The sequence below is a fragment of the Colletotrichum truncatum genome (genome assembly GCF_014235925.2).
Source record: "Colletotrichum truncatum strain CMES1059 chromosome Unknown Contig_0009, whole genome shotgun sequence".
In the NCBI taxonomy this organism is placed as follows: Eukaryota; Fungi; Ascomycota; class Sordariomycetes; order Glomerellales; family Glomerellaceae; genus Colletotrichum; species Colletotrichum truncatum.
In genome coordinates, this window is record NW_027222406.1 from 2,414,076 (window position 1) to 2,430,347 (window position 16,272).

The window sequence follows — 16,272 nt, forward strand, 5'->3', positions numbered from 1 at the left end:
AGTAAGGAATACGCAGGATGGTACCCCTAGAAACCTTAAGAACGATCTAGTTACGATACTACTAACGCACCTAAACGGACCCTCGCTGTAGGATATAGAAGCAATAGTAAAATCGAGCGCAAGACAATCGAACAGCTCGACAGTATGAACGATAACGAGGAATTAGAATAAGACAATTAGCAAAGACTAAACCTCCTCTACGCAGGACGATAAGCCAACCTGTAGCGGATTTAACAGGACTTACAAAACCCTATATAGCAACGACAACTCGGTGCGCTAGACGCACACATCGAACGACGACAATATATACAAGGAGATCCCGCACGGATCCGCCAAATCAACTAAGAACTAGAAGAATAGGTCGAATCAGAAACGACCAAGAACACCCCTAACGACTCGGAAACACCTCGCGATGTTGCCCGCTAACATGCCCAACTAGAAGTCGCCTTTAAAGTCGCTTCAGTCAACGACACCAGCTCTAGAGAGGACTCTGACGAAGAAATACAGTGGTATCACTGCTACCAAGACCAGCGCCGAGTCTACTATATCAAGAAAGACGAAGCATAGAAGAAATAGTAAGAAAACGACGAATAAGGAACAGACGAGCAGTCAAAAAACTAGACTCGCCTACCGAAGACAAGGGACAACGACAGGCAGTCCAGACAAGGTCCCTATATAGCGCAACGACGCCCACGACACAACGACACGAGCATGTACAAGTCTAAATACAGCTTAACGGAAGAACAGCTACCGCTATGATCGACAGCGGAGCCTAAGGAAACTTTATATTACTAAGAACGGTAAATAAAAGAAAGATAACCTGGAAAAGAAAAGCAGCCGAAGACTGCTACGAACTTAGCACCGTTGAAGGAGAACAAGTCTAGTACGGCGGAGGACGCATTGCTATGGAGACAGCGCAACTCCCTTTGCAGATCCATGGCCGGAATGAGCGACTGAACTTCGATATTACGGAGATAGGAGACAAGTACGATGTCATCCTTGGAAGACCATGGTTATACGACAGTAACCCACGGATAGATTGGAGAACAGGCCAACTCCATTGGGACTAGGATTCAGTCACTGAGAAGCAACCACGGAACGGTGCCTCAAACGAACCTCTCAAGACTCCTGAAGCGAAGAGATTTCTAGCATACCTACGGATAAAGGATGCAAACGCTAGGACGTTATCAGCAACAGACATTAGCAAGGAAGACCGACTTCTGTCTATCCCAGAAGAATACCGGCAATACCAGAAGCTATTCGCCGAAGAACTCGAGACCGGACTCCCGGAACACAGCAACTACGACTACGAGATACCCCTTAAGGAAGGGAAGGAGCCAAAGCTAGAAGCAATCTACGGACTCAACCAGAAAGAAATGGAAGTACTCGACGCTTACCTTAAAGAAAATCTACAGAAGGGATACATCAGACCCTCTATATTACCAGCGGGATACCTAATCCTATTCGTACCAAAAAAGAACGGCAAACTACGACTCTGCGTCGACTACCGGAAACTCAACGACATTACGATCAAGAACTGCTACCCACTACCGCTCATCTCCGAACTACGAGACCTGTTGCACGGAGCACAGTGGTTTACAGCACTCGACCTAAAAGGAGCCTATAACCTGATCCGGATGAAATCAGGTGAAGAATGGAAGACAGCGTTTCGAACACGCCGAGGACATTACGAGTACCTTGTGATGCCCTTCGGACTCACCAACGCACCCGCGACATTCCAGACGATGATCAACCACGTCTTACGAGAATTTCTAGATGTGTTCGTCGTAGTTTACCTCGACGACATCCTAATCTTCTCCAAGACTCTGGAAGACCACAAAAAACACGTATACTAAGTACTGCGGAAACTGCAAGACGCCAAACTCCTAGTGGAACCCGAGAAGAGCAAGTTTCACGCTAAAGAAGTCGAATTCCTAGGTTTTACGATAGCCCTAGGAATCCTCAAAATGTCCAAAGACAAAATCGCAGCAGTACGAGACTGGCCTACACCACAGAACGTTAAGGACGTACAATCCTTTATTGGATATGTGAACTACTACCGACGGTTCCTAGAAGGGTACTCAGACAAAAACGACCCTCTCACGAGACTCTCGAAGAAAGATGTTCCCTGGCAATGGGAAGAAGAACAAGAACAAGCCTTCAACGAGATCAAACAACAAGTCACATCGGAACCAATACTTGTTATACCAAACCCCGAGAAACCATTCGAAGTCGAGACCGACTCCTCAGACTACGCTATAGGAGGACAACTAGGCTAACGAGACGACGAAGGACGACTATACCCTTACGCCTTCTTCTTACGCAAGTTACACGGCCTAGAACTTAACTACTAGATACACGATAAGGAACTTATGGCAATTATCGAGGCATTTAAAGAATGGAGACCGCAACTCTCAGGAACCAAGTACGAGGTCAAAGTATACACCGACCACAAGAACCTCGCATACTTTACTACATCGAAAGATCTTAACAAACGACAAATTCGATGGTCCGAATTCTTGTTAGAATTCAATTTCAGAATCATCTACCGGAAGGGCAAGGAGAACGGCAGGGCCGACGCCCTCAGCCGACGACCGGACTACGAGGTCTAGGTACCTAAGGAAACCCGAGTTATCCTCAAAATAGACAAAAACGGAGACCTTGTGCCAGCAGCCAGACTCTTAATGATGGCTAGAAGAGACAGTACTAGCACGCCTGGAAGGATGTCTCCTAAAGCTATTAGGGAGATACACTCCGCACCCGCACATGGTTACCAAGGCGTAACCAAAACGTGGAAACGCATCCGTCAATACTACGACAAAACGGCTATACGACAAGAAGTATCTTTAGCGATTAAGGACTGTGAGGTTTGCGCAAAAAGCAAACCCAGCCGACATCAGCCTTATGGAAAGATACAGCCGCTCCCAGTGCCGCAAACCGCATGGGAATCCATCTCGCTGGACTTCGTCACTAAGTTACCTAAGTCCCGAGAACCGATGACCAACGTCCACTACGACAGTGTCCTCGTCATCGTCGACAGACTCACAAAGTACTCATACTTCATTCCGTACATGGAGTCAAGCACTGTAGAAGACCTCGCCTACAAGTTTCTGCAGGTGATCGTAAGCCAACACGGAATGCCGAAGGGAATCGTATCCGACAGAGACAAGCTGTTCACTTCCAAGTTTTGGAGATCCCTGATCTCGCAGCTAGGATCTGACTACAAGATGTCTACCGCTTTCTATCCGCAAACCGATAGCCAGACAGAACGAATCAATCAGATCATGGAAACCTACCTACGCTGCTACGTCAACTATTAGCAAAACAACTGGGTCTAACTGCTACCTATGGCCTAGTTCGCCTACAATAGCGCAGTAGGAGAAAGTATAAAAGAATTACTATTCTACTTGAACTACGGATTTAACCCGACAGCCTATGGACAACCCCGACAAGGCCTAACAGCTCTGAAAGCTGTGGTAGATATCAACAAACTTAAGGAAATCCAACGAGATCTTCCTAGAGACCTTGAATTTGTGCGCGAACGCATGCGCAAATACGCTGACAAGACAAGAGTTGAGGGACTAACTCTGAAGGAGGGGGATAGCGCATACCTTCTCCGCCGGAACATCAAAACAAAACGACTAAGCGATAAGTTGGACTTTAAGAAACTTGGACCCTTCGAAATTACGAAGAAGGTATCTAACGTCAACTTCAAACTCGCACTACCAGACACTATGAAGTGTCATCTAGTTTTTCATATTTCACTTCTCGAGCCAGCACCAAAAGGATTACGAACTATGGACTACATCGAAGTCGACCCGGAATAGGACTACGAGGTCGAAAGGATCCTCGATCACATCGATCAGCACGATGACACAGAAATACAATACCTAATCAAGTAGAAAAACTACGGATACGAAGAAAACACATGGGAACCCGTATCAAACTTGGAGCACGTACAAGAGGAACTTTAAGAATACTGGACGCAATGGGAAACACGACAGCATGCCAAAGTCATGCAAAGACCAATACACAACCCTCGCGTCAGAAACCCTCAACCTAAGTTTCGACCAACTAAGAAACCCTAGGGTAACAAAACGTTTCTTCGCCTAGGAACACCTAGCCCTGAGTAGCCGAGGAACCTCTAACACTCCCCGCACCCGCGCTATCCACCAGAGGACCTAAACCTACAAACTCGTCACCAAAACCAAAAAGGGACTAAGGAGGATCATTCCCGAGACCCACTGCCTGGAGGTTACTAACGACGAACCTTTCGTAAGCATCTAAGGCAGGTAGGACTTCGTCGTCCGCCAGGACGCTATCCTCCCTGTCAACCTCCTGCATACTATGCTTAAAAACTTCGGTCTGCCGCTCCCGAACCATCTTACGGACCGTCCGAATCCGTTTCAGACGACCCGCAGCATCCGCCATTTGAACTTGCAAACGAGCAAACTCTTGATGAAGCGCGAATAGCTCCTTACCCGCTTTCTCTTCTTTCTCATCCCACTCCTTTTGCTAAGAGTTTAACTTCTGAACTAGAAGCAAACATTAGCAACCCCCAGAATAGCGAAAATACAAAAACACGACTTACGAGTAGACGCTACGAGGACGCCGTTACAAGGTTTCTTCGCCTCGATGTAAGTCTTACAGCGTGTAGACTTCTTGCTAAAACGACACGGGACCTTTGCACGGAAATAACGAGTGCAAGGCATGTCGCTAGCAATCGATCGGGACTCTACGTATTCAATAAGCGCAGCTCTCTCACGATCTTTTATCATAGTCAAGTGCGACTTTGTCTTTCGAACGCGACCTGACATGGTGTCGGCATCATGAAAAACAAAGGAAGCAAATTTGTGGATCCCCAACCTGGGACTAACGACCTACCTATACTCAGGTCTCGAGGACAAGACCTTTAAGAGGGGAGCTGATGTTACGACCCGACAGTTAACAGACTACTGACGACGACCCCGCAGGGGCTCAGCGGTTATAGGTTTGATTGATTGATTGATTGATTGATTTATTCCTACTCGGTTATGAAGCCGCTCTTATGCCAGCAGCTATGCCCGGAAAGCAGGGTTTGGCAGGTAGCCGAAGCGTCGACAATGAACAGCGACGCCCCACTTCGCCCTGATGTTGCATCAGGGCCAGCTATCCCCAAGCTCCCCACTATGTTCTCTATTCTGTGTGTTTGTGCCCTCTGTTGAAGAAGTGTGTTGCTCTCCTGTCTGCTTTCTCGCTTTTGTGTTGCTCTCTAGAATGCTTGTTTTGCGTCCTCCTGCTTCGGTTCAGTTGGTGCTAGTAGCACCGTATCTAGTTCTTTATACCTACAGTCTCCCCCCAGCGCTCAGCTTTGTCTCTTTGTTTTGTCCGTATCCTCCCGGACTTGTATGTGCCGTTTTCTCAGTTGCATCTGTAAATTCTTTGTTGCCTCCTGCCGGGTTCCTATGTGGCCTCTTGTTTCTTGCCTGTTGACCACTATTGCCCTCCACCACATTGGCCCAAGGGTCTTCCACGAAGCACAATGCTCCACTGACTCCGACATGTTCGATTACTGGGTATGAGAGCTCCCGCACAGATTCCGCAGACATTGTCGCGCGTTGAAGGGACACCAATCCTTCTTCGCAAAAGGGGCGACAGGGGACCAGTCTGTCTGTGGTCTGTAGTATTGTGTGGCATCGATCGTAGCATGCCTAATGCCTGGTGCTTTCTCCGTGCGGAAGGTGATACTGTTCTGTCGGACTCATCTTCGTCGTTGTGGGACGTTGCAAACTTTGTCGGGGGTGACAGGTGACCCAAAACCTGTCGGCGGCTGTTGTGTTGAAGTTGATTGTTTGGGCGCAGTCTTAGTGCTTCGTGTAGCGGCTTGTGGCTCGCCTGTGGTGGTGGTAACAGTGTTGTCTATTGATATGTCGTATTTTGCGGCTTGCTCTCAAGTTTTTCATTGTAGTCGGGGCGTGCTCTGCGGCCATCTTGGGCCCCTTTGGGACGTAGAATCAAGGCCGAGGATGGCATTGCATCGAAGGGGGCTCTGTGGCCGCGAGCACGCGTATTTGGGGCCGTTTTTGCTCCGATTTTCAAAAATTTCGTTCTCGCTGTTGTTGATGTTTTTTTTCCAGCGGTTATAGGGACGGCCGTCAGCCGTTACGTCGTAACAACCCCCACGGAACGGAAGAACTAGGATACAGGTCACGTGACGATAAGCAGGACCGACGGACGATAAGCAGTCCTGGGACAGGACCGACGGTGCCAAGGGCGGTCCATGGCGATGGACCGACGTCCTGGGTGTCGGTCCCCCAGGATCAGGAAGTGTTCAGCATGGAACCAGACTTGTATATAGTTGGGACTCGAGTCCTCTCGAGTCCTACCTTTCCTAGTTCTTCAGCAATCAACTTTGTGATTACCCTAACCGGTACTTTCAGCTATACCTAAGTGACGACTACTCTACGACTCTTGTTGAGGCCTTGACTGATCACCAAGACCTTTGAAGATCTACGATCTATTCGACCAGGACCACGGAACGACTGTTACTACTCTCAATCCCTGGCTTACTGTTAACACAAACCCACTGTCAGTTAGCTGGCCGTAACACCATTCAACAAATCCTTTAGTATTAAGAAATTAATCCTTACGATAATAACTAATAACTATATTTCTTCGGGATACTAGCTAAGAAGAGGAAAATATATTTTAAATCTTCTATCTAAGCTAACGATTACCTAATCCTCGACCTAAAAGCTAAGAAATACTATAACTTATTTTAAAGATAATATATTATTAATAGTTATAAGCTATATATTATTAATAAATATGAATATAAATTCTACTTACGTAGATAAGGTATTAAGCTTATTACGTAAGTCTATACTAAAGTCAAACTACTTATATAGGATTTAGTAAGATATAAGAAGGAGGAAGGTATCGCTATCTTTATACTTAATTATAAGTACTTAATAAGATATTAATACGATAAGATAATATCGTAAGAAGAATATACTTAGGATATTTATAAGGTATATTACAAAGATAAATCTAGAGCATAAAGACTATTATAATAACCTAGTAGACTATCTAAAGAAATACCCGACCTTATTATCTTATAAAAAAATAAACGTAAGGGAAAGAAATCGTTAAAAAATAAGTAAAGCTATTCTTAGAAGGATAAGAAATAGGCTTTAGGGAAAAGTCTCTATATATAACTATAGTAAACGACGTATATCTTAAGATTATAGTAAACCTAGGAGGTTATACTACGGAGGCTTTAATCGACTCGGGAGCCTAAGGAAACTTTATATCCCTACGAATAATATAAGAAAGAGAAATACTATAAGATAAGAAATAAAACCCCTACCTTTTAAATATAGTAGAAGGGAAAAGAGTTAAGTATAGCAGAGGTATTATTAATTCGGAGACTATGCTACTCCCTTTGATTTACTATAGCTATTAGGAATATATTATACTTAATATTATTAAGATAAGACGATATAAGGTTATCCTTAGAATCTTATAGCTAAGAAAGAATAACCCTTAGATAGACTAAGGAAAAGGCTTAATTATATACGATAATCTAGCCCCTAAGTAGCGCTTATCAAAGCCTTTACGCGGATTACTAGCAGTATAAAGAACTAGACTAAGCTTATTCCTTAGAACGAAAGATATATATACTAAGATGCTAGCTATAATAGCTACTAACAAAGTTATAGAAAACCTACTATCGAAGATACCTATTAAATATAGGATATATAGCAAGCTTTTTATATTAAAGCTCGAGACTAGACTACCGGAATATAATAGATACGATTATAAAATCAAACTTAAGGAAGGTTATAAACCTACCTTTAGTAAAATCTACCTTCTTAACTAAGAAGAAATAAACGCTTTTAATAAATAGCTAGATAAGAACCTAGCTAAAGGATTTATCTAACCTTTAATATTACTAGCCGGATACTTAATACTCTTTATACTAAAGAAAAATAGTAAGAAACGACTATACGTAGATTATTAGAAATTAAACGATATTACTATTAAAAACTATTACTTATTACCTTTAATCTTAGAACTACGAGACCTACTTTATAACGCCTAATAGTTTACTACCTTAGACCTTAAAAAAGCTTATAATCTTATCCGAATAGCTAAAGAAGATAAATAAAAAGTAGCTTTTAAGATAAGGCGAGGATAATTTAAGACTTTCGTTATGCCGTTCTGTTAGAAGTATAAGTATATTATACTTCTATTTTACTTATTTATCCTATTTAGTCTTATCTAAGACTTAGTAGGACTTACAAAAGTAACTAGCTAAGAATGGCTGCTTGCTAGTTTAAACATATGACATTCAGATCCCTATGGAATACTCTCTTTAACCTTATCTAAAAGTCTATTTAGTTAAAGAAGATTCTAGTCTGATTTATAAGCTGCTTTATAAGCTAGTTGACGTATATACTTACGTATACTAAACCTAGCTTATAGCTTCCTATATTAGCTATTATAGGCGACGTTATACTACTATATAACTAGCCTAATTCTCTCCCTTAGCTAGCTATTAGTTCCTCAACCAACTCAGCTTCAATATAAGCCTATACATTCTTTACTATTAAAGCCCTACTTCATAAGTACAAGTTCCCTTACTCTAATACCCTGTTATAAGGATATCGTACTATCTACGAGATTCCTACCTACCGTTCCAACACGTTCAGACTTACTAACATACCTACTACTTTCTAAACTATAATTAACTATATACTTAGGGAATACCTAGATAAGATAGTTATTATCTACCTTAACAATATACTTATATTCTTAAAGATACTTGAAGAATATAAATAATATATCTATTAAATCCTTAAAGTATTAAAAGTAGCTAAACTGCTTATAAAACTAGATAAAAGCCTTTTCTATAGATAAGAAGTCGAGTTCTTAGGATTTACTATTATACCTAGATAAATCAAGATGTTAGTAAACAAGGTTAAAGCTATTAGGGATTAGCCTATGCTAGAAAACCTTAAAGACATCCTAGCATTCTTAAGATTTATTAACTTCTACTAAAGATTCTTTAAAAACTATTCTAAGACGATATTACCTTTTACTAAGCTTATACGGAAAGACGTTTTATAAAATAGTTAGGAAAATAATAAGAAGTATTCTAAAAGGTAAAAGACTATATTAGCTTAGAACCTATTATTATAATCCTAAACCTTAAGAAACCTTTTAAGTTAGAAACCGATACTTCGGATTCCGCTATAGGAAGACAACTTAGGTAATAAGATAAAGATAGTATTCTATACCTATATGCTTTTTACTTTCGGAAACTTTTAAGACTAGAGCTTAATTACTAAATTTATAATAAAGAACTTATAATAATTATCAAAGCATTTAAGGAATAAAGACCGTAACTTTTAGGAACTAAGTATTAAGTTAAGGTCTATACCGACTATAAGAACCTAGTATATTTTATAATATCTAAAGAACTTAATAAGCGATAAATACGATAGTTAGAATTCCTATTAGAATTTAACTTTAAAATTATTTATTATAAAAGATTAGAAAATAGTAAAGCTAATACTTTTAGCTAACGACTAGACCTTATAGTCCCGGTCTTAAAAGAAACTTAAGTTATTTTTAAAAATACGATAGAAGACTTATGCTAGTATAGAAACTCTTAATAATTAGTAAAAGAGTTAAGACTAATACGACTAGAAGAATAACTTACGACTAGATTATAGAAATCTATACTATACCTATATATAGCTATGTTACGACCCGTTAGATACACCTAACAGGACCCACTCGGTTAGGCGGTTATGACAAGACTTTGTATGCAAGGCCACGGGAACAAAAGGTAACCTCTCGGAACGGAAGAACTATAGAACGGAACAAGTCACGTAATGAATCATTCTAGGTCAGAATGATCCAAGAAGAGTTAGGGGCCAACGGATCATGTTCGATCAATATGATCTCCAACGACTACAGACAATACGTGTAGATAGACTCCTATATAGACCAGGACTTAAGTACCTACTCAAGCCCTCTAGATAGTTCTTCAGCAATCAACTTGTAATTCATCCTCGAATGACTTTCAGCTTACCTCTCAGTATTGTAAATACTAAGAACCTCGTTACCATAGTGTAAGACTGATCACCTTACCCTAACCCTACGATCTACCAGAACGACCTCTACGAACCAGTGTTAGTCTCTTACTGCACCTTCTGTTAGCAGAACCCTACTGTCAGATAGCTAGCCGTAACACTTTGATTGCTCCTGTTCAGTAAGTTACCCTTTGAGACTAACGAACAGTATAAGACAAGATGTCTTCGCACGGAACTACCGAAAACCCTACTCCTGGAACCTCGTCCACGTCCGAGAGACGTATTCCCCAGAATCTGGCCCAAGAGATTCAAGACCAGGAAATGAAGGAGGAATCCGATAGCGATGACGACAATGAAGAACTTAAGCGGCAACTTGAGCGGAACAACAACGAGCTCAGGGAAATGAAAAACCTGTTCAACCAGAACGTCAAAGCCCTCAAGGAGCTACAGGAACAAGCCTGCCGCACCAAAGAACTAGAGAAGGAAGTCACAACCCTTCGAGCTGCCGCGAACGTCATATCAGCTCCTGTCGAAGGAAGAGAACGCCTTAAGCTCAACACCCCTACCACCTTCGACGGAACCCCTAGACAGCTCAAAGGATACTTAGTACAGATACGGACCTACCAAGCCTTCCACATCAACACGTTCCAGAACGATACCGAACGTGTCGTCCACGCCGCCACCTTCTTGAGAGGGAAGGCCCTCGCTTGGTTCGAACCCCTCCAACAAGAATAGCTAGACACCCCTATCGAGAGATACAGTCAAGAAGTAAAGGACATCTTTTTCAGCTTCAGTAGATATGTTAAAGCCCTTCAATCTCTCTTCTTAGACCCCGATGAGAAAAGACAAGCAGAAAGAGAACTAGCGAGCCTACGACAAAACAAATCAGCTACAATGTACGCCGCAGAATTTCGACGACTCGCAGCCAGACTCGACATGACCGACGAAAGCAAAGTCTTCGCTTTCTACCAGGGTCTCAAGGACGACGTTAAGGACGAAATAGCCAAAGTGGACACGCTACCTAGCTTCCTTGATTATGTCGAATACGCTATTAAGATTGACAACCGACTGTTTAAACGACGCAAGGAAAAAGGAGAAAAACGTCAAACAGCCAACTCAGGAAAGAAATACCAATAGCAACCCCAACACAAGTTCAACAAAAACCAGAACAACAGGAACAACAATCAGCAGAGCACCGCACATGGACAACACAGCAGACCCATGGACCTGAGCGTCGCGCAAAAAGACAAACCTAGACGCAGAGAATTCAAATGCTACAACTGCGACAAGCCAGGACACATGGCCAGACACTACACACAGCCTAAGAAACTTACGGCAACCCCTAAGCAAGCCAACGCTGCAACCAAAATCCCTAGCCACGAAGAAAAGGGATGGACAGCCTGCTATGACAATGATTACACCACGCACAGGCATGCAAAAGAGAATAGTAGATAGTACCCTCAAAACCCAGCAGGACGATCGGGATACGACACCACCAACATACCCAAGGCCATTGCTGTAATAGACCGATACACCGGTGGACCGGATTACACTAAGCAGCGACAGGAGCTACTCGACGACTGGGAACAAGCAAAGAAGGCCGCGGAACTCAACAACGCCTTCCAAGATGGTAGCATTGTGCACCAACCGGGACTCTTATGGGACATCCCACGCCTCGCCAACTATCGACAGACGAATGAAGTAAATACCCCGGAAAGTTTCTCAGAAGAAGAAGCCAGGAAACTCGAAGAAGAAAACGAGACAGCCATCAAACGGATACAAGACGCTATTAACTACACGATGCAAATTCGAAACAACAGCGAAGTTAGAGACACCCTCCAACACATGCGGAAAACCCGAGACCGCCGCATCGCACTACGCGGAAACACCCGAGGACAGTATCAACTCAAGTACAAAGCAACCTAATTTGTCTACCGACCCCAAAACGATAGAAAGACGGAACGAACCCTCGCGGTAGCTAGCAAATACGCCCGCAAAGCCACCGAGCAATTAGATGAAATGCTAAGACAACAACAATTCAGGGACGCCAGCACCCAGACCCGAGTATACCAAGCAAAGGACAACCTAAGCCAACGATAGAGCTCACCATATACCACGGTAGCCAGCGACTCGACCTTTGAATTGCCACAAAGAACCCGCGCTACTCCTCAACCCATCTCGGAATGGGCTGAAGACGTCGTAGACGGACCACCCTCGGCGGAAGTACGTCCACAAGGAACGTCGATAGACGATACCGACCTGGAAGACGCAGAAGAAGAACACCATCTCGACAGAATAGAAAAAATTAAGGAAGTACTAGAATACAAATACATCGACCCCCAAGACGACTGCCAACAGATCGCCTTCTATGCAGAAGAATATCATAACAAAATCCCTACAACAATCATACAAACCCGGGATGAAGAAATATTCTTGGAAGACGATCCCAGGATTACGACACAGCACAGAGAACACAAGGAGATAGCATGGATCTACTACATCTTCGATCACTGCGCCTACCATCTCTCAAAGAAAGCAGAAAACGAACTATACCCTAAAAGAAAAGAAGAACTGCGAATCCGCAAAGCCCATAAGGAACAAGAACTCTCATATTGGGAAGTACGGGGAGAACCCGGAGAATAGAAAACCAACAACGATGGAATAGCATTCCTACGACCCAGCATCGAATACCCTCAGAAGTGTGTAAACCACTTCACGGGAGTCTGGTGGAATTGCAGGGAAGACCTATGCAAACTCTACTACATTCCAAAAAGCGAAAGTTGGAGATTCCGACAACAAGAACTAGACAAGCAAGGACAGGACGGCGAGACGCCCAGCCCACCTCGTCTAGGAATCAGAGAAAGTAACCTCGGCAGAGACCGAAAGAAGGGCGAGAAGGCCTTCTACTTAAAAAACTAGGAGAGCCGCCTTGTCCGGGACACATGGCGAGCTCCCCCAGCAAGTCCCTATGTGCTATATTCGACGACGACGCACAAATGAAGATCACAGTAAACCTGGGCGGATACACTATACAGGTCCTGATAGACTCAGGAGCCCAAGGAAACTTTATCGCACCCCGAATAGTGCAATAGCGAGAAATACCATGGAATCAGAAGCAAAACCCTTACCGACTAAGGAATGTGGAAGGGAAAGAAGTCGAGTATGGCGGAGGCAGCATTGATTAGGAGACAGCGCAACTCCCTTTGCTCTACCATGGCCATCAGGAGCTTATCAGCCTCGACATCACGGAGATAGGAAACCACGACGTTATCCTTGGAATTCCATGGCTACGAAGACATAACCCATAAATCGATTGGGTTACCGGCTGAATAAAATTTAATCCAGCCTCTGAGAAGTACTCGACGAAGGCCTCATGCGGATTACTAGCAGCAACCAAAGCGAGACTACGCCTAATGCTAAGGATAAAAGACATTAGCACTAGGACGCTAGCAGCCACGACGATTGACAAAGTCACGGAAGATCCAATGTCAAAGATACCTGTTGAATACAGGGTCTACAGCAAACTCTTTGTACTAGAACTCGAGACCGGATTACCGGAACACAGCAAGTAGGATCACAAGATCGAAATTAAGGAAGGACACGAACCCACCTTTAACAAAATATACCCACTCAACCAAGAAGAAATGAAAGCCTTAGACGAATGGCTTGACGAAAATCTTGCGAAAGGATTCATCAGACCTTCGAAATCACCCGCAGGATGCCCCGTACTATTCGTACCAAAGAAGAACGGGAAGAAACGACTTTGTATCGATTATCGACGACTCAACGATATTACGATCAAAGACTGTTACCCACTGCCCCTCATATCGGAACTAAGAGACCTACTCTACGAGGCCCAATGGTTTACAGCCTTGGACCTTAAAGGAGCCTACAACCTTATCCGAATTGCAGAAGGAGATAAGTAGAAAACAGCCTTCCAAACGAGAAGAGGACAGTTTGAAACGTTAGTCATGCCATTTGGACTTACCAACGCACCGGCTATATTCTAAACTATGATCAACTAAGTACTACGGGAATATCTAGACAAGTCTGTTGTTGTGTACCTCGACGACATCCTTATATTCTCCAAAACGTTGGAAGAATACAAGAAGCATGTCCACGAGATTCTTAAAGCATTCGAACAAGCGAAGCTACTTGTGGAACCAGAGAAGAGTCTGTTTCATAAATAGGAAGTAGAATTTTTAGGGTTTATAATCACGCCAGGCGTAATCAAGATGTCCCCTAACAAAATCAAGGCTGTGCAAGAATGGCCTACACCAGAGAACCCGAAGGACATACTATCCTTCTTAGGATTTGTCAACTTCTACCGAAAATTCCTCAAAGACTACTCTAAAACGATATTGCCTCTTACCGAACTTACTAAGAAAAATACACCTTGGGAATGGACAGACAAACAACAGAAAGCGTTCCAAGAAGTCAAGGACAAGGTCACATCGGAACCCGTCATCCAGATTCCGAACCCTGAGAAGCCCTTCGAGCTCGAAACGGATGCTTCGAACGAAGCTGAAGGAGCGTAGCTAGGCCAAAGGGACGAGAACGGAGTCCTACACCCCTGTGGATTCTTTTCAAGGAAGTTCCAAGGACCTGAACTGAATTACCAGATCCATGATAAGGAACTTATAGCAATTATCGACGCATTCAAAGAATGGAGACCCCAACTATCAGGAACAAAGTACGAAGTAAAAGTGTACACGGATCACAAGAATCTAGCATACTTCACCACTTCGAAAGAGCTCAACAAACGACAAATCAGATGGTCAGAATTCCTCTCAGAATTCAACTTCAGAATCATCTACAGGAAAGGATCAGAAAACGGCAGAGCAGACGCGCTCAGCCGAAGACCCGATTACAAGGACGAAGTCCCAGAAGAAACTCAGGTTATCCTCAAAAAAGACAATAGCGACCTCGTACCCGCCGCGAAACTCTTAATGATCGGCGACCGTGTCAAGACCAGCACGACTGGAAGAATGACACACGACCAGATCAGGGAGATACACAGCGCACCCGCTCACGGTCACCAAGGAGTTACGAAAACCTAGAAACGAATTAGACAACACCACGACAAGCAAGTAACAAGAAAAGACGTCGCTAACGCAATCAAGGATTGCGAAGTCTGCGCAAAAAGTAAGCCTAGCAGATACAAACCATATAGAGAATTACAACCATTGCCAGCACTACCAGCACCCTAGCACTTAATCTCTCTAGACTTTATCGTCAAACTACCAAAATCGAGAGAACCACTCACTAAAGTACAGTACGACAGTATACTAGTGGTTGTAGATAGATTTACGAAGTACGCGTATTTCATACCATACTTGGAATCAAGCACGGCAGAAGACTTAGCATACACCTTTCTCAGGATCATTGTCAGCCAACACGGCCTGCCCCAGGAAATAGTATCAGACAGAGGATCAGTCTTTACGTCCAAGTTTTAGAGATCCCTGATCTCGCAGCTCGGAGCAAAGCACAGCCTCAGCACTGCCTTCCACCCGCAGTCCGACGGACAAACGGAAAGAATCAACCAGATCCTAGAAACATACCTAAGGAGTTATGTAAACTACGACCAGGACAACTAGGTCAAGTTGTTACCAACCGCACAGTTCGCATACAACAGTTCAATAGGAGAAAGCACGCGAGAATCACCTTTCTTCCTTAACTATGGATTTAACCCTACCGCTTATAGAGAACCCCGAACCGGCTCTGCCGCGATAAAAGCAGTAGCAGACATCAAGAAACTTAAGGAAATCCAACAAAAACTACCCCAAGAACTCGAATTCGTACGGCAAAGAATGAAGAAACACGCCGACCGACATAGGGTAAGAGGCCCACCCCTAAAAGAGGGAGGTAGCGCCTACCTCATACGGCGAAACATCAAAACGAAACGACCTAGCGACAAACTCGACTTCAAAAAACTAGGACCTTTCGAAATCACGAAGAAAATTTCCAAAGTCAACTACGAGTTGAAACTACCGGAAACAATGAAATATCACCCAGTCTTTCACGTCTCATTATTAGAACCAGTACCGGACGGTACATACACCGAAGACTGCATCATTGTGGAAACAGATGATACCGAATACGAAGTAGAACGTATTCTAGACCACCGGAGGAATAACGAAATAATAGAATACTTCATTAAGTAGAAAAACTATGGACACGAAGACGATTC

General features: G+C 43.5%; 2 protein-coding genes across 2 annotated transcripts; both read right to left on the reverse strand.

Annotated features, from left to right (window-relative positions):
- Positions 1 to 4,218: 4,218 nt before the first annotated feature.
- CTRU02_213190 (uncharacterized protein) lies at positions 4,219 to 4,431 on the reverse strand (the record flags this gene model as incomplete). The annotated part of the gene is made up of 1 exon (XM_036721752.2): positions 4,219 to 4,431. The coding sequence occupies one exon, from the start codon at positions 4,429 to 4,431 to the stop codon at positions 4,219 to 4,221; it is 213 nt and encodes a 70-aa protein (XP_036586921.2).
- An 84-nt stretch (positions 4,432 to 4,515) lies between these two features.
- On the reverse strand, positions 4,516 to 4,817 carry CTRU02_213191 (uncharacterized protein; the record flags this gene model as incomplete). Its single annotated transcript, XM_070205992.1, has 2 exons — positions 4,516 to 4,535; positions 4,592 to 4,817. The coding sequence occupies 2 exons, from the start codon at positions 4,815 to 4,817 to the stop codon at positions 4,516 to 4,518; spliced, it is 246 nt and encodes an 81-aa protein (XP_070060385.1).
- Positions 4,818 to 16,272: the final 11,455 nt, after the last annotated feature.